This window comes from Rana temporaria, chromosome 13 (assembly GCF_905171775.1).
Source record: "Rana temporaria chromosome 13, aRanTem1.1, whole genome shotgun sequence".
Classification (NCBI taxonomy): domain Eukaryota; kingdom Metazoa; phylum Chordata; class Amphibia; order Anura; family Ranidae; genus Rana; species Rana temporaria.
Window position 1 is genome coordinate 119420857 of NC_053501.1, and position 19736 is coordinate 119440592.

General features: G+C 45.8%; 1 protein-coding gene across 2 annotated transcripts; it reads left to right on the forward strand.

The window, feature by feature from the left end:
* Positions 1-344: 344 nt before the first annotated feature.
* On the forward strand, positions 345-16490 carry LOC120920202 (protein S100-A1-like). Of its 2 annotated transcripts, none has more exons than XM_040332144.1 (3): positions 345-451; positions 4919-5157; positions 16223-16490. In XM_040332144.1, exons 2-3 carry the CDS (start codon positions 5020-5022, stop codon positions 16334-16336), a joined length of 252 nt encoding a protein of 83 aa, XP_040188078.1. In that variant the 5' UTR covers positions 345-451; positions 4919-5019; the 3' UTR covers positions 16337-16490. The 2 variants fall into 2 exon arrangements, with proteins under 2 accessions (XP_040188078.1, XP_040188077.1); XM_040332143.1 differs by lacking the exon at positions 16223-16490 and adding an exon at positions 13972-14205.
* The last annotated feature ends 3246 nt before the right edge of the window (positions 16491-19736 follow it).

Consider the following 19736-nt stretch of genomic DNA (forward strand, 5'->3'; position numbering starts at 1 on the left):
GTGGGAGCAATAGTGTTCCATCATTGGTGTCAGTGGGAGGAATAGTGTCCCATCATTGGTGTCAGTGGGAGGAATAGTGTCCCATCATTGGTGCCTGTGGGGGGGGAAACAGAACAAAAAAAAAACGTCATAAATACTAGAGGTGCATCATTGAGCATTGCTTCGTTCTTCACAGTCATCACACGTATGACCAAGCCCTAATGATGGGAATGACAGCTGAGATTGGGAGTGTCGGGTCGGGAGAGTCTGATAATTTATTCGTTTCGTGTATTTCTTCACCTCCCTTCGCATCGATGCCAAGGAACTAAAAAAATCAGGGCAGGAAAGGTGAGCCCCGCCCCAGACTCTGATTGGCTGGTAGTTTGTTGAGGTAAAAAGCTGAGCTCACCTGGATCCAGAACTTTCCATCGATCCGAGGAGGAGAGCAGGAAGAGTGAGTTCTTCCTTCCCGGTAAGTGATGGTATTCCTCTTCTTTTATTGAATCCCTTCCCACCTAATGGTAAAACAAATCTAAATTCCTAGAAGCCCAAATTTTACACGTCTTAGTAAATCCGTAGAGATCACCACAACCATTGTGTACATCCAGGGGGGTCATTCCGCGTTTTTTTCAGGACCAATTGGGCTTTCATTTGGTGGTGAACGGTGATAAATATCTCCTGATTTTTTTTTTTAAAAGGTTGATAGACTCATATAGAAGATATAGAACCTCGTAATGGGATTTTAAAGGCAATTTGAAAAAAATAAATAAAGAAAATTGTATATATATAAAAAAAAAATTATATATATTTTTTTATATATACAATTTTCTTTATTTTTTTTAATTGCCTTTAAAATCACGAGGTTCTATATCTCCTGATTTTTTTTTATTATTAAAGGAAAACTGGCCTAAAATTGTAAAAAATAAAAATTAATGTAGCTTATTAATTCTTGGTACTAACATAACCTACCATCAAAGACCAACCCAAAGAAAAAATAAAATAAAAATCTCCCGCTCCTGATTAGACATTCATTTTATTACAAATTCGTTTGTCGGATAAAAATTCAGCACATTCGTTGCCATCGGAAACATCCGAATGAACGAAAGACTTGTGATGAATTCATACAAAAAAATCAAACAGAAAATCAGAAAGAATGAAAATCTGAAAAAAAAATGAGTTTAATAAATCGATTACATTCGGATAGTTTTCCTTTTTTTCTATCATAGTTAAATTGTTAACTATTATATATATATATATATATATATATTTTTTTTAATTATTATTATTATATATTAACCACTTAAGCCCCGAGCCTCTTTCTGAGATTTGGCGTTTACAAGTTAAAAACATTTTATTTTTTGCTAGAAAATTACTAAGAACCCCCAAACATTATATATATATTTTCTAACACCCTAGAGAATAAAATGGCGGTTATTGCAATACTTTCTGTCACACCGTATTTGCTCAGCGTTCTTAAATGCGCACTTTTTTTGAAAGGAAAAAAAAACTTTTTCGAATAAAAAAATAAGACAACAGTAAAGTTAGCCCAATTCTTTTTTATATTGTGAAAGATAATGTTACGCCGAGTAAATGGATACCCAACATGTCACGCTTCAAAGTTTTTCCGCGCTTGTGGAATGGCGACAGACTTTTATCCTTAGAAAATCTCCATAGGCAACGTTTAAAAAATTCGACAGGTCGCATGTTTTGAGTTAAAGAGGAGGTCTAGGGCTAGAACTATTGCTCTCGCTCTAACGATCGCGGCGATACCTCACATGTGTGGTTTGAACACCGTTTTCATATGCGGCGCTGCTCAGGTATGCGTTCGCTTCTGCGCGCGAGCTCTGGGCATGCTGTGCAATACTCTGCAATACTATGGGCATACTGTACAATACTCTGCAATCATTTTGGCCCTAGACCTCCTCTGTAACTAAAAACATGTAACTAATAAAAAATGTAAGTGTCGCCTATGGGGATTTTTAAGTAGCGAAGTTTGGCGCCATTCCACGAGCGTGCGCAATTTTGAAGGGTGACATGTTGGGTATCTATTTACTCGGCGTAACTTCATCTTTCACATTATGCAAAAACATTGGGCTAACTTTACTGTTTTTTTTTTAAGCACAAAACTTTTTTTTGTAAAAAACACGTTAGAAAAATTGCTGCGCAAATACCGTGCGAGATAAAAAGTTGCAACAACCGCCATCGTATTCTCTAGTGTCTTTGCTAAAAAAATATATAATGTTTTGGGGTTCTATGCAATTTTCTAGCAAATAAATGATGATTTTTCCATGTAGGAGAGAAATGTCAGAATTGGCCTGGGTGCTCCAGCACGCCTGAAGGTGCTCCCTGCATGTTGGGCCTCTGTATGTGGCCGCGCTGTGTAAAAGTCTCACACATGTGAAGGCGCTCCCTGCATGTTGAGCCTCTGTATGTGGCCACGCTGTGTAAAAGTATCGCCATACTCGAGAGGAATAGCAGAATGTGTTTTGGGGTGTAATTTGAGGTATGCATATGCTGTGTGTGAGAAATAACCTGCTAATATGAAAATTTTGTGGAAAAAAAATCTTGATTTTCCAAAGAATTGTGGGGGAAAAATGACAACTTTAAAAAACTCACCATGCCTCTTTCTAAATACCTTGGAATGTCTTCTTTCCAAAAAGGGGTCATTTGGGGGGTATTTGTACTTTTCTGGCATGTTAGGGTCTCAAGAAATGAGATGGGCCATCAGTACTTCTGGTGTGATCAATTTTCAGATATTGGCACCACAGCTTGTGGACTCTATAAATTTCACAAACACCAAATAATATCCACCAATTTGTACTTATTTTTACCAAAGATATGTAGCAGTGTACATTTTGGCCAAAATGTATGAAGAAAAAATACTAATTTGCTAAATTTTATAACAGAAACCAAGAAAAATTTCTTTTTTTTACAGAATTTTCAGTCTTTTTTCTCTTATAGCGCAAAAAATAAAAAACCCAACAGTGATTAACTACCACCAAAAGAAAGCTCCATTTGTGTGAAAAAAAGGACGGAAATTTCATTTGGGTACAATGTTGTATGAGTAATTGTCATTCAAATTGTGAGAGCACCAAAAGCTGGAAATTGGTCTGGTTATTAAAGTGGAGGTTCACCGGTAATATGCTGTTTTTACCCTTAGATGGAAGCTCATTTAGTCTACGGGAATCAGCTAGTTGTTTTAAAAACCGAGCATTACTTACCGTTGTAGAGGGCGATCTTCTCCGCCACTTCCGGGTATGGGCTGCGGGACTGGGCGTTCCTTCTTGATTGACAGTCTTCCGACAGGCTTCCGAAAGGCTTCCGACGGTCACATCCATCGCGTCACGATCTTCCGAAAGTAGCCGAACGTGGGTGCGCAGGCGCAGTATAGAGCTGCACCGACGGTCGGCTTCTTTCGGCTACTCGTGACGCGATGGATGCGACCGTCGGAAGCCTTTCGGAAGCCTGTCGGAAGACTGTCAATCAAGAAAGAACGCCCAGTCCCGAAGACCCATACCCGGAAGTGGCGGAGAAGATCGCTCTCTACAACGGTAAGTAATGCTCGGATTTTAAAACAACTAGCCGATTCCCCTAGACTAAATGAGCATCCATCTAAGGGTAAAAACAGCATTTATGGGTGAACTCCCGCTTTAAAGCGGATGTCCGCTGAAAAAAAGATATTAAAAGCCAGCAGATACAAATACTGCAGCTGCTGACTTTTATGATTAGGACACTTACCTGTCCTGGAGTCCAGCGCCGTCCACAGCAGAGGACGAGCGATCGCTCGTCACTCTGCTGCCCCCCCCCCGCCATCCTCGGTGAGGGAACCAGGAAGTGAAGCGCTACACCTGCCGATAGGCTCCCGCTGTGTACTGGGAGCCGAGTGTTCCCAGAACACAACGGGGGGGGGGGGAATGGGAGGTGACATCATGCCGCAGTCTGCCTGAGACTGTGTGGCCAGAAGTGGGTGCAAATACCTGTCTTTAGACAGGTATCTGCACCCCCCTCCCCCCTGAAAGGTGTCAAATGTGACACCGGAGGGGGGAGGGTTCCAATCAGCGAGAGTTCCACTTTAGGGGGTTTAAGGGGCCAGTTGTCAAGTGGTTAAGACATATGGGCGTTTTGACGTCGCTTCCACCCTGAAGTGATATGGAGATGGGTGGAGGGCCATCTTCCCCCTCACTCGTCTCCATACACAGCAACAGAGGAGAGGATCGGATCGCCATAAGCGGCGGAAGGGCACCGGAGAGCGGCGGGAGTGGGAGGGGCCTTGGTCCGGGCACAGTGTGCTCAATCCGGAAACTGAGGATGTCTGGTCACCCTAGGTTAAACCCACAAGTGCTTTTTTTTTTACCACTACTATTCCTTTATATTGGCTTTTGGCATTTACAAATGCAGCAATTTAGAAATCAAATTCAAATCAGGGCCAGTCCCTCAAAATCAGGGACAGTCCCTCAAAATCAGGGACAGTTGGGAGCTATGATAATAAATGGTATCATAACTCACAGGCAGGGGGTGCTCTATCATGGCTCTGGCTGGCTCTGTCACAGTGTGTCACATGGCTGCTGATTTTGTTAACTTATTGGTCATAACATGTCATGTGACAGAGCCAGCCAGAGCCATGATAGAGCGCCCCCTCCCTTTGAGTTATCATAATGCCGATGATGTTAACCAGTTGCCGATCGCCAAAAAGAGGATGCAGTCACGTGACGTGCCATGTAATGTGGACACAACACTTCAGGCGAAACCTGGAGGTTGCTGAGGGCAATAGAGAAGGCACCAGTCCTGGGATGCAAGCCACCATGACTGGGAACACAATCGTGTCTCCTCGTTGTTTTCCCGATCCATCGGCGTATGTCATCAACCAACTTGCACTCCCGTTGGGATGTTCGCACTTCTCCGTCTGAATAAAATATGTCTTTTGCTCTATCATTTTCAGGCAATCCACCACAATTAGAACTTCCATCTTCAGGTTTTTGGTGGTACACCCAACCGACCTTTCCACTTGGTCCACCGAACTCTGACCTCACCAATCCAAAGATGTCAAAACTGGTAACCGCCATGAAGGAAGTTCATGAAGTCTTCAAGGAGTACGCGTCCAAGGACGGTAACCCGAACGCACTGAGCAAGAAGGAAATGAAGGAACTTATGCAGAAGGAGCTTGGAGAGTATGTTAAGGTGAGACTCCATAAGACGGGACATGTACAGTTGTGCAATCATTGTGGGTTTCAGTTTAAAGCGGCATTCCACCCAAAAGTAGAACTTCCACTTATTCCCCCCTCCGATGCCACATATGGTGCATGTTTTGTGCATGTGCAGTAGGGAACCGGCTGTGAAGCCGAAAGGCTTCACTGCCGGGTTCCTTTACCAGCAATGGCCGCGGGTGCACCCGACAGCCAATTCGTAGATCAGCTGGGGAGCCAACATCATGGGCTCCCAGGACAGGTAAGTGTCCATATAATAAAAGTCAGCAGCTGTTGATGGGGACAAGGGCCTCTTCCTTAAAACCCTGGGCCGCGGTTGTCGGGGCCTGCGGGCAGGGGGCTTATCAGAATCTGAAAGCCCCCATTAACAAATGGGCCCCCAAATCCCACCCCCACCCTATGTGAATGGGTATCGGGTACATTGTACCCCTACCTATTCATCAATAAAGTGTACAAAAGTAATAACCACACAAGGTAGTTTTTGACAAATCCTTTATTAAAAAAAAAAAAAATAGTGTCCCTCCATGTAAATCCATCGCCAATCACGTCACTCATGATTGGCGATGGAAAAAATATAAATGCTCCGCCTCCTGGGAGGTCTCCCCCTGTATGCCCGCTCTGTGCTTTGACATTTCTTATATAGGCAAGGGGCGGGACCACCTAGCTACCTAGCTAAAGGACTGAACGGGTGTCAGGTTGCTGAGACGAGATTCTTTTTTTTTTTTTAAAACGATTTTAAGCATGAGTTACCGCGTCTGTTACAGGCATTGGCGTTTCAAATGCCTCTGAACATCCGTCTGAACCCATTTTTTTTTTTTTTTTTTTTCGGGAAGGTTTCTAAAAACTCAATTGCCTAGAAACGACTATAAATTATCCTGTGTACATGTCCTGATAAGATAACATAGAGGAGAGATTGGGGGTCCTGTGTACATGTCCTGATAAGATAACATAGAGGAGAGATTGGGGATCCTGTGTACATGTACTGATAAGATAACAGAGGAGAGATCAGGGGCGGCTGAAAAACACTGAACAGTTCCGAAAACGTCCGTTTACCAACATCAGTGTACATGAGGCCTAAGAAGATTTGTCTGGCTGCAAGGGTCTCAATAAATGCCAGGTTGCTGGGGAGAGACTGCGTGGTCACAAAGGTCTTTGATGAGTGGGAGGTTGCGAGACGGTATTGCGCGGTTGCAAGGGTCTCGATGAGTGTGGGGCTGCTGAGACGGTATTGCGCGGTTGCAAGGGTCTCGATGAGTGTGGGGCTGCTGAGACGGTATTGCGTTTGCAAGGGTCTCAACAAGAGTGTCAGGCTGCTGAGACGATTTTGCCTGGTTGCAATGGTCTCAACAGGTGTCAGGTTGCTGGGCCGAGATTGCGTGGTGGCAAAGTTTTTTGTTTGTTTTTTGCATTTTTATATATATTTTTTTCTTTTTGCATTTTTTTTGCGTTTTTTTATATATATATATATATATATATATATATATATATATTTTGCGTTTTGTAAGGGTCATGTGTTTCAAGGGTCTTAACAAGGGTGTCAGGCTGCTGAGATGATTTGCATGGTTGCAAGGTCTCAATCAATAAGAATTGGGTTACTGAGAAAGGATAGAAACACCTGGTTTGTTTGTACCTTTCAGCGAGCAGTATAAGGTAGAAGGACAACGTCCGTTTGATTTGTACGTTCCGTAGGGGCCACTAACGAACGATATGGGAGACAAACGAATGGTAGAAAATTGATAGGACATAAAGAATGTAATAATAAATTTTACTTGCGATAGTGGGCCATGCGAGTGAGTTTGCGGCGGACTGTGGCTCGAGTGAAACATATTGGAAAGGTGTAGCGTGATGCCATGCATGAGGCAAAACAACGAGGTTTGGTGTAGAAAATAGAACGGGAGAAGTGCGTATGAATAATTTGTAAGCTCCACTGCGGGAACCGAACATATGGTACGGGTGACACCACGAGTGGCCACAAATTTGACATGATAAACAAGGTAACGAATCCTGCCTGGGACTGTGACAGCGTGACTGGGTTTGCTTTGGACTGGAGTGGGTGTGCAACACATCCGAAGAGTGTGGTGTGGCGCCATGCATGACGCACAGGCAACAACTTTGGTAAATAAATGAGAGAGAAGAACTGTGTACAAACAATTCGTAAGTTCCGCTGCGGGAACTAAAACACACGGCATAGGTGTGCACAGCCTATTGCATTAGGGTGTGCACCCCAAAGCTCAAGCACACGTGTGTGTGTGTGTGTCTACATATATATTTCCCCTGGCACATTGATCTCCCTGCTGGACCAGTGAAAGAGCCGTGCATAAGCACTTCTCTCGCGGCAGAGCCGGTAAAAGGGAGATTTTTCCCATGTTCCTGCTGCTACACAGAGCGATAATGCTAATGTGAACTAGGCGATTAGGGTGTGCACAGGCACCCCTGGCACACCCTGTGCACACGCCTATGCCTGTGCCAAATGATGTTGGGACATGAGCAACAATAACTCAGAGGCAGATTTTTTACAAAAGGGATGCAGGATAGGAAGCATAACGAATTGCAAGATTGCACATGATGCGAAAAGGTTTAAATACTACCTGCGACAGTAAGCGGGAACCGCCGACGAAGACTATGAAGGGAGAAGCCGCAATGCACTTGGGATTGAATGCGCAGACTCACGGACATGAGGTGAGCTGGGAAGAGTCGGCCCAGTGACGTGTAGTACCGCACACTGAAACGACAAAGAGCATGGGTGAGTGGGCTGCTTAAATACCCTCTGGGCCCCTCCCATAAACTCAGGCCACCATACTGGCCTTCTTATATATATAATGGGCTAGATTCAGAAAGATCTGCCTATCTTTAGGCGGGCGTAGCGTATCTCAGAGCTTAGAGCGGCAGGTCCTGTATTCAGAAAGAACTTGCGCTCTAAGTTACAGCGGCGTAGTGTAAATGGGCCTGCGTAAGCCCGCCTAATTCAAATTGTCCAGGCAGTGGGCGTGTTGTATTAAAATGAGCCTTGACCCTACGTAATTGATGTTCCTAACGAACGGCGCATGCGCCGTCCGTGAACGTATCCCAGTGCGCATGCTCGAAATCACGTCGCAAATAGTCAAATGCTTTTGACGTGAACGTAACTTACGCACAGCCCTATACGCGTACGACTTACGCAAACGACGGAAAATTTGACGCTGTCCCGACATCCATACTTAACATTGGCTACGCCTCATATAGCAGGGGTAACTTTACGCCGGAAAAAGCCTTACGTAAACGACGTAAAAAAATCCGCCTGGCGCACGTACGTTTCTGAATCGGCGTATCTAGCTCATTTGCATATTCTACGCGGAAATCAACGGAAGCGCCACCTAGCGGCCAGCGGAAATATGCACCCTAAGATAGGGTAGGAGACTTACGCCGGTCGTACCTTAGCAACATTTAAGCGTATCTCAATTTGAGCATACGCTTAAAGATACGACGGCGCGGATTCGGACTTACGACGGCGTATCTACTGATACGCCCGTCGTAAGTCTTTCTTTCTATGCATCCGGAAAAACAACTCCAGCTGGTTTAATGACCAGCTGACGTTGCTAAAGCAAGAGCGTAGAAGAGCAGAAGCTGCGTGGAAAAGGTGCTCTTCAGATAAAAACCACACCATTTACAAGATAATAACAAAGAAATATCACAAAGAAATCTTCACGGCCAAAAAAAATAATTTCTCCAACATCATCGCGAATGCCCTTAACCGCCCCCGAGAACTCTTCAAGCTGGTCACTCAGACTATGAATCCAGCTTGTTTAGAGGCCCCCAATTCTGATTCACAAGAATTTTGCAACAAATTATCGGATTATTTCATTAATAAAATTGAAAAAATCCGTGAAAGTATTCAGCAAAATGGAACCGTCACCAACTCCCCCCCAAATCACAAACCTAATACCCACATAAATCCGTCGCAACCACCAAAGTTCACTCTAAAACCCATTTCCATCGATGCCACTAAAAACATCATCGGGACTCTGCGTAATAGCACAGCACCCAATGATATCATCCCCACTAAACTGCTGAAAGAAAGTGCCGATATACTGGCACCAGCTATCACGCAGCTCATAAACCAATCATTCAAGGAGGAAGGAAAATCACCGCTCAAGGTGGGTCTGCTATAGGGTCATACACAGGTGTAGGATTCCAAGGGTGCTGGCAGTGCACTAGGCAAGCATTGGCGTAAAATGAAGGATGGATGGCCGCACTCCAAACCAAACAGGTTGTCTTTATTTAAACGAACAGCAAAAACATACCAGATCACAGCAACAGAAACAGGAGGATGACCGACGTTTCGCACTGACTTAGTGCTTATTCATGGCTAACATGCATTAAGACTGTTTAGTATATATAGAGATCAAAAGCTGACATGTGACCTGATTGAATGATTGGCTGGAGGTGGCCCGCAATCACTGGACACACCAGAAGCCAATATCAGGTCACAGGCTGCTGGTGCATACGAAAAGGGAAAAAAAGGAAAACATTTTTTTAAAAAGAAAAACAAAATATAAATAAACCAAAATCCAAGGTGCCAAAGTACAAACATAATCCACATAAATATATATCTGGACTAGGTATGTTTGAGTGAATAAACAAACATAGTGCAATTAAATACCATCAAACACTTATACAAAACAATATATATCAATAAGGTATAACAAAGAATTAGATTCATTGTGAGTGTGAAATAAGAGTAAATATAAATGTATGGATGGTGAGGTGCCGTCTCTCAAGTTGCCACATTGGCGACAAGCGCCAGGAGGTGTGTGTATATATCGGGAGTCAGTCTGCATGAGTGTATGAGCTCAAGAATCAATGGCTGCAATGGTAAATCCATATAGCAGACTCTCGTCCCGATAATAGGTCAAAATTAAAGGAGGTGTATTGTAGATTATCCTATTATCTTTCAAAAACCAGAGAGAAGAAAACCGAATAATATGTGAGAATGTGGAAATGCGGAGTACTACACTCTGTAAGACGTAGTAAAGATGCAGTGCACATTTATTATTTATATAAGTAAAAAAGATCTTTTAAAAGGTGAAATGCTCAATGAAGAAGTGTAAAGCGGTCGAATCATTCAAGGAGGGCATGGTGCCCACCTTGCTAAAACAAGGTACAATAAAACCAATTCTAAAAAAAACTACCCTTGACCCCAAAGACCCAAACAACCGGAGGCCCATAACAGCTCTAAATGTCTTCTCCAAGGTAATGGAGAAAGTAGTTGTACAACAGCTGCAACTGCATTTAGACACCCATAAATTACTCGATCCGTTTCAATCATGCTTCCGTCCGGGTCACGGAACAGAAACGGCGCTGCTTAAAATATGGGATGAAGCTCTAGAGGCCGCAGACGAAGGAGAATCTTGCCTCCTGATACTGCTGGACCTAAGCGCGGCTTTTGACACTGTAGACCACGGACTACTACTGGCTAGGCTAGCTGAAGTAGCCGGAGTCGCTGAATGTGTTTTACCCTGGTTCTCCTCCCTCTTGGAAAACCGATCACAAATAGTGAAACTGGGGTCTTTCACTTCTGAAAAACGTACGGTGTCATGCGGAGTCCCTCAGGGATCTCCCTTATCGCCCGTATTGTTTAATATCTATCTTCGCCCTCTCTTTGAAATCATCAGTAACCAGAAGTTACTTTACCACTCCTATGCAGACGACACACAACTGTATTTCCGCATCTGCAACAAAAAGGATCATTCTCTTGGACTAGAGAAATGCCTCACTCTAATAGATAACTGGATGACAAACAGTTATCTTAAACTCAATGGTTCGAAAACAGAACTTCTCCTGTTTCACGCTAACCGGAAAAATCACCCCGCGTCAACATGGACTCCCCCACCCATTCTGGGTAAAACTATCACCCCTAGCACCAAAGTCAAAAGTCTCGGAGTCATTTTCGATACCTACATGACAATGGATGCACAAATAGGGTCAGTAGTCAGCGGATCCCACCATCTGCTGCGCCTACTACGCAGACTCACGCCCTTTATCCCGAAAGAGGACATTGCAGTCGTGGTGGGAACAATCATCAATTCCAGACTCGACTACGCAAATGTCCTCTATCTAGGACTCCCCAAATACCAAATCACTCGTCTGCAAGTCGTTCAAAATACGGCCGCTCGACTAGTGACTGGGAAAAAACCATGGGAATCAATCTCACCTTCACTGAGATCCCTTCATTGGTTGCCAGTAAAAGACAGAATCACTTTCAAGGCACTCTGTCTAATACATAAGTGTATTCAAGGCAACGCCCCCCAATATCTATGCGAAAAAATAAAAGCCCATAACCCCAATCGCATTCTGCGATCCACCAATCAAAACCTCCTCCAGATACCCAAGGCCAGATACAAGTCCAAAGGAGATCAAAGATTTGCAGTCCAGGGACCTCGCCTGTGGAATGCACTACCAACCACCATCCGACTGGAGTCGGACCACTTGGCCTTCAGGAGAAAGATTAAAACCCATCTCTTCTGAGGTCAAGGGGTTCCTTACCCATGAAATGGATACAGCGCCCAGAGGCGATTCAGTTCGCATGTGTTGCGCTTTACAAGTCTCTCTATCTATCTATCTCTATCTGAATCTAGCCCAATGTGTGTGTAAATAAATAAAAAAAAAATCACAAAAATGCATGCTAACATAAGCACCATGCATTTTTTTTGAGAATCGTGAGAGAATCGTGATCTTCATTCTAAGCAAAAGAATTGTGATTCTAATTTTTCACAGAATCGTGCAGCTCTACTGCATTTAGGAATTAATATGAGAAACACCAGCAAATCTATTGACGTAGCTTTAGGGACACACTGCGCAGAGGACACAGACATGTGAAAATACTGCAGCTAGCACAATCACCTGCCTGCCAGTATATTAGGAAGAGCGGATCTATCTAAACTCAATACAGTGTATAAATATATATACAACACCTGGGATGCATAAATATCCTCTACACACTGTTATTATAACTGACTAGCCTGCCTGCCTGCTCTATCTAACTCCAAAAAAAAGACACTCTCTCTCTCTCTCTGTCTGTCTCTCTCTGTAAACCACCAACACACTACACAAGGCCGACTTCCAGGCAGCATTATATAGTGTGGGGCGTGTACTAAACCCCCTGAGCCATAATTGGCCAAAGCCACCCTGGCTTTGGCCATTATGGCTCTCCGTTTTTTGGCCAAGCATGCGGGTCATAGTGCATGCTTGGCCAATCATCAGCCAGCAATGCACTGCAATACCGTAGTGAATTATGGGCCGTGACACGCCACTCGAATTAGGCGCAAACGGGCCAAAACTTTCGTAATTCGACGAATGATCGAACATACGATGTTCGAGTCGAACGTGAGTTCGAGTCGAACACGAAGCTCATCCCTACTCCCCATACTGCATGTAGTTACTTCTAAGGCCACGTACACACCACCGGATCTCCGCTGGAAACGATTCGCCGGATCGTTTCCAGCTTAGATTCCTCCTCCGGATTTGGATCCGATGGCGTGTACACACCATCGGATCCAAATCCGTGCGGAATTCATCCGAGGTGACGTGTCGCACCGTCGCCGCGACGATGACGCGGAGACGTGCGCGACGCGGCGACGTGCGCGACGCTGGAAGGTAAGTACTTCCACGCATGCGTCGAATCATTACGACGCATGCGACGGAGGGGAGCGGACGGATTGATCCGGTGAGTCTGTACAGACCACCGGATCAATCCGCTGGAGCCGATTCAAGCGGATAGATTTCTTAGCATGCTAAGAAATTTATATCCGTTTGAATTCGATCGGCCCGAGGAATCTCCGCGGATAAATATCCGCTAGGCCGTACAGACGACCGGATTTGTCCGCTGGAACTGATCCGCGGATCAATCCCAGCGGATAGATCCGGTCGTGTGTACAAGGCCTTAAAGCGGGAGTTCACCCATTTGTGTTTTTTTTCCTCTTTTCCCCATAGCTGGATGCTCGTTTTGTCTAGGGGAATCGGCTATTTGTTTTAAAATATGAGCAGTACTTACCCGTTTTCGAGATGCATCCTCTCCGTCGCTTCCGGGTATGGGTCTTCGGGAGCGGGCGTTCCTTCTTGATTGACAGTCTTCCGAGAGGCTTCCGACGGTCGCTTCCATCGCGTCACTCGTAGCCGAAAGAAGCCGAACGTCGGTGCGGCTCTATACTGCGCCTGCGCACCGACGTTCGGCTTCTTTCGGAAAATCGTGACGCGATGGATGCGACCGTCGGAAGCCTCTCGGAAGACTGTCAATCAAGAAGGAACGCCCAGTCCCGCAGCCCATACCCGGAAGCGACGGAGAAGATGCATCTCGTAAACGGTAAGTACGGATCATATTTTAAAACAACTAGCCGATTCCCCTAGACAAAACGAGCATGAAGCTAAGGGGAAAATGTGTTCTCCATGGGTGAACCTCCGCTTTAAGCAAGTCACACACAACAACCAACAGCCAAATTGGTGATTGGGGAAAGCCTCTAAAAAAAGTCCTCTTGCTGATACCCGACATTCCGTAAACATTGTCTATATATATTGAGGGTTGCGTAGCGTTGACTAATTCTAAAGAGGACGACATAAACTTGATACACAAACTACAAGGATGAAAAAAACTGACGTGTAGAATTTTTACCACGAAAGCCTCAAATTTCCAATCTAATTCCAGTTTATTTCCTGTGGGATCCACTTCTAGAATGGAATCTCTGTGTGATGTAGGCAGGAAGCGGGCAGAGATGGGAAAACGATGGGTGATTAAATCTCAGTCTTCCTTCTCTAGGAGCAGAAAGATGCCACCTCCATGAACAAGATCCTGAAGGAGCTGGATGAGGACGGAGACAAGAGGTTGAGCCTTGATGAGTTTCTCATCTTGGTGTCCTCTGTGCTTATGGCCAGAAACCCCATCTCATGCTAGAGCAGCTGAGCCACTACGACCGTTCATTCCACCGGCATGGGGGAGACCCTTCTACAAAGACTGGCGTCTCAATAAACGAAACTAAACTTTATCCTTTAACTGGTTCTGTGTTTCTGTTTTCTGCATTAATATATCTATAGAATACCAATGACTATAATCCAATACAAGGGAGTCATTGTTCTGGGACCCCAAGTGTCAGGGTGTCATTGTTCTGGGACCCCCAAGTGTCAGGGTGTCATTGTTCTGGGACCCCCAAGTGTCAGGGTGTCATTGTTCTGGACCCCCAAGTGTCAGTGTGTCATTGTTCTGGGACCCCAAGTGTCAGGGTTTCATTGTTCTGGACCCCCAAGTGTCAGTGTGTCATTGTTCTGGACCCCCAAGTGTCAGGGTGTCATTGTTCTGGGACCCCCAAGTGTCAGGGTGTCATTGTTATGGACCCCCAAGTGTCAGTGTGTCATTGTTCTGGACCCCCAAGTGTCAGGGTGTCATTGTTCTGGACCCCCAAGTGTCAGGGTGTCATTGTTATGGACCCCCAAGTGTCAGTGTGTCATTGTTCTGGGACCCCCAAGTGTCAGTGTGTCATTGTTCTGGACCCCCAAGTGTCAGGGTGTCATTGTTCTGGACCCCCAAGTGTCAGGGTGTCATTGTTCTGGACCCCAAGTGTCAGGGTGTCATTGTTCTGGGATCCCCAAGTGTCAGGGTGTCATTGTTCTGGGACCCCCAAGTGTCAGGGTGTCATTGTTCTGGGATCCCCAAGTGTCAAGGTGTCATTGTTCTGGGACCCCCAAGTGTCAGGGTGTCATTGTTCTGGGATCCCCAAGTGTCAGGGTGTCATTGTTCTGGACCCCAAGTGTCAGTGTGTCATTGTTCTGGACCCCCAAGTGTCAGGGTGTCATTGTTCTGGACCCCCAAGTTTTAGGGTGTCATTGTTCTGGACCCCAAGTGTCAGGGTGTCATTGTTCTGGGATTCCCAAGTGTCAGGGTGTCATTGTTCTGGGACCCCCAAGTGTCATGGTGTCATTGTTCTGGGATCCCCAAGTGTCAGGGTGTCATTGTTCTGGACCCCCAAGTGTCAGGGTGTCATTGTTCTGGACCCCCAAGTGTCAGGGTGCCATTGTTCTGGACCCCAATAGCTGGATTCAGGTAGGGCCGCTCACTTTTGAGGTGGCGTAGCGTATCGCATATACGCTACGCCGCCGTAAGTCCGAGAGGCAAGTGCTGTATTCACAAAGCACTTGCCTCCTAAGTTACGGCAGCGTAGTGTAAATAGGCCGGCGTAAGCGCGCCTAATTTAAATGAGGATGAGGGGGGCGTGTTTTATGTAAATTACTCGTGACCCGACGTGATTGACGTTTTTTAGGAACGGCGCATGCGCCGTCCGTGGACATATCCCAGTGTGCATTGCTCCAAAGTACGCCGCAATGACGTATTGGTTTCGTCGTGAACGCAAATTACGTCCAGTCCCATTCACGGACGACTTATGCAAACAACGTAAATTTTTCAAATTTCGACGTGGGAACGACGGCCATACTTAACATTGGCTAAGCCAGCTATTTGTTCGATTAACTTTACGCCGGAAAACGCCTTACGTAAACGGCGTATCTTTACTGCGACGGGCAAGCGTACGTTCATGAATCGGCGTATCTCGCTGATCTTACGCATTATAGGCGAAAATCAGCGTTCACGCCCCTAGCGGCTGGCGGAACTAGACAGCTTAGATACGACGGTGCAGGCTGTCGTATCTTAGCTACATTTAAGTGTATCTCAATTTGAGAATACACTTAAATGTACGACGGCTTAGATTCAGAGTTACGACGGCGTATCTACTGATACGCCAGCTTAACTCTTTCTGAATCTAGCTAATTGTCTATATATATTGAGGGTTGCGTAGCGTTGACTAATTCTAAAGAGGACGACATAAACTTGACACACAAACTACAAAGATGAAAAAAAAGACGTGAAGAATTTTTACCACGAAAGCCTCAAATTTCCAATCAAATTCCAGTTTATTTCCTGTGGGATCCACTTCTAGAATGGAATCTCGGGGTGATGTAGGCAGGAAGCGGGCAGAGATGGGAAAACGATGGTGGATAAAATCTTATTCTTCCTTCTCTAGGAGCCGAAAGATGCCACCTCCATGAACAAGATCCTGAAGGAGCTGGAAGACGGAGACGGGGAGGTGGAGTTTCGGGAGTTTGTCATCTTCTTGGCCTCTGTTGGAATTTGCTAAGGGCTAGTAATTCTTGGCCTCTGTGCTTGTGTCCAGAAACACCGTCTTATGCGAGAGCAGCTGAGCCACTCCGACCGTTCATTCCACCGGCGTGGAGGAGACCCTTCTACAAAGACTGACGTCTCAATAAACTAAACTAAACTTTATCCTTTAACTGATTCTGTGTTTCTGTTTTCTGCATTATTATATCTATAGAATAACAATGACTATAATCCAATACAAGGGAGTCATTGATCTGGGACCCCCAAGTGTCAGGGTGTCATTGTTCTGGGTCCCCCAAGTGTCAGGGTGTCATTGTTCTGGATCCCCCAAGTGTCAGGGTGTCATTGTTCTGGATCCCCAAGTGTCAGGGTGTCGTTGTTCTGGGACCCCCAAGTGTCAGGGTGTCATTGTTCTGGGACCCCCAAGTGTCAGGGTGTCATTTTTCTGGACCCCCAAGTGTCAGGGTGTCCTTGTTCTGGACCCCCAAGTGTCAGGGTGTCATTGTTCTGGAACCCCCAAGTGTCAGGGTGTCATTGTTCTGGACCCCCAAGTGTCAGGGTGTCATTGTTCTGGGACCCCCAAGTGTCAGGGTGTCATTGTTCTGGAACCTCCAAGTGTCAGGGTGTCATTGTTCTGTAACCCCCAAGTGTCAGTGTGTCATTGTTCTGAAACCCCCAAGTGTCAGGGTGTCATTGTTCTGGAACCCCCAAGTGTCAGGGTGTCATTGTTCTGGGACCCCCAAGTGTCAGGGTGTCATTGTTCTGGGACCCCCAAGTGTCAGGGTGTCATTGTTCTGGACCCCCAAGTGTCAGGGTGTCATTGTTCTGGATCCCCAAGTGTCAGGGTGTCATTGTTCTGGGACCCCCAAGTGTCAGGGTGTCATTGTTCTGGACCCCCAAGTGTCAGTAAGCCATTGTCATATTTAATAGTAAAATAATATTGCTGAGGGAAGAAGACAATGAAGGGGTTAATGATAAGTAAATCTGGTAATAAGGGGATATTTATGGTGAATAGGTGTATAATGTATAGAGAATATTCATGTATGAATAATGGGGTACAATGGGGCTCTGCTATCCATGTGACGGCTCTCCCGGTGTAATGTGTGGCTCCTGTGCTCTGAACTCTGCAGAGTGGAGGGACTCCTGCCAGATAAACAGCACAGCTCCACTGATTTCATTGGGAGAGCCAGCACAGGCCCCTCCCCCCTGATTATAAAGAGAGAACAATCACATTGGGAGAGCCGTCACATGGATAGCAGATCTCTATTTATTTCATCAGGAGATCCGGTCTTGTGATGGGGCTCTCCCGGTAAAAGCTGAATATATCTGCTAGAGAGAGAGGAACAGAGGCCAAGACTGGAACACCAAAGGTAAGTAGCCCTGACACACTGAGGCCCCGTACACACGACCGAGTTTCTCGGCAGAATTCAGCCAGAAACTCGATCGGAGCCGTATTCTGCCGAGAAACCCGGTCGTGTGTACACTTTTGGCCAAGGAAGCCGACGAGGATCTTGTCGGGCCAAATAGAGAACATGTTCTCTATTTCCTCGTTGTTCAATGGGAAATTTCGGCTCGCCAAGATTCTCGGTGGCTTCACAAGGAACTCGACGAGCAAAACGATGTGTTTTGCCCGTCGAGTTTCTCGGACGTGTGTACGGGGCCTCACTGTAAGTCAATCAGCCCAAAGAAATCTCTCTAATCCTTCTGTTTGCTCTAGAAGACCACAACCACGTCTCCTCACCATTGTCCTGGTTCATCACCACACATAATCAACCGACTTGTTCTCTTGTTGGGATCTTCATTCTTCTCCATCTAAATAAAAAAAATCTTCCATTCTATAATTTCCAGGTAATATCTCCAATTAGAACTTCCAGCTTCTACTTTTTAGTGGTTCACCCAATTGACCTTTTACTTGTCTACCGACCACGACCTCCACCAATCCCAAGATGACAGAACTGAAGAAATCCTTACCGTCTTCCACCATTATTCTTCTGAAGGATCGGGACGTCACTGGATGCAAAGCGCCTTGAGGCGATTTAGTTGGCATTTGTAGCGCTATATAAGTTACTCACCCACTCATTACACCCGTAATTATCCCCTGATGAGAAAAGAGCAACCCAATCATCTCTTTGCATAACGAGCTTGGAAGGTTTCTTGAGGCGAGATGCGAGTTGGGACATGGGCAGCCGGGCAATTAGTTGGGATGTTTATCTTAATGTGGGTTGTAAAATGAGAGATCACCTGAAGATAATTAGTCATTGAGCTTCTTCCAGCAAACCGCAAACATTGTACGAGTTAGAAGCCAAATCACTGATTGGGGAATCCCTTTTACGTGTCTTCTTGTTGATCTCTGATGTGAAAAAAATGATCTACAGAATATATTCCGGGTTGGATAGAGGTGATTATATGCATGATGGTACACCATCTGAGAAGGACCCATAGGAACAAACCATTGGAGATTTAGCGGTATATATCCCCAAACCCGTGGCGGTTCATCCATAGAGGGCGCTGGAGCGCCGCCCCCTCTGGCTCTCACCGCCACTGAGTCTAATAACATAGATTCATGCATTGCACGAATCTATGTTATTATCGCTGCTGCCGCTGTTCTATTCAGATGGTCGGCGCTCATGTCCGGCCATCTGAATAACGGCAGCTGGTTGGCTGTACGGAAGTGCCTATCAGAGCCAGCGGCTACCGGTAACCTGATTGGCTGAGACGCCTGTCAGTCATCGAGGGCGGTAGAAGACATCGAGGGACGTGGATGGCTGACTCCAGTAAAGGTAAGTTTCAGGTGGGGGGGGGGGAGGGGCACTTTACAGGGCACAGCGGCGACGAAGGGCACAGTCAGTGACATCAATGGGCACAGTGGCGACAATAGGCACAGTGGGGACAATTGGCACAGCGGCATGAATGGGCACAGTGGCGACAATTAAAGGGCACAGTGACATCAACAGTGGCGACAATAGGCACAGTGGCAACAATAAGCACAGTGGCAACAATAGGGACAATGGGGACAATTGGCACAGCGACATGAATGGGCACAGTGGCGACAATTAAAGGGCACAGTGACATCAACAGTGGCTACAATAGGCACAGTGGGGACAATTGGCACAGCGGCGACAATTAAAGGGCACAGTGGTGACAATTAAAGGGCACAGTGGTGACAATTAAAGGGCACAGTGGCTGCGTTTGATGGCATGGCACAGTGGTGCGAATTGATGGCACAGTGGCTGTGTTTGATGGCATGGCACAGTGGTGACAATTGATGGCACAGTGGCTGCATTTGATGGACACAGTGAGGCTGCAATATTTTTTTGTTTGCGCCCCCCAAAAATTTTGAGCACCAGCTGCCACTGCCCCAAACACAAGCGCTACTGACCCGACTAGTGTAGTACACCCCACATAGGAGCTGAAGATGA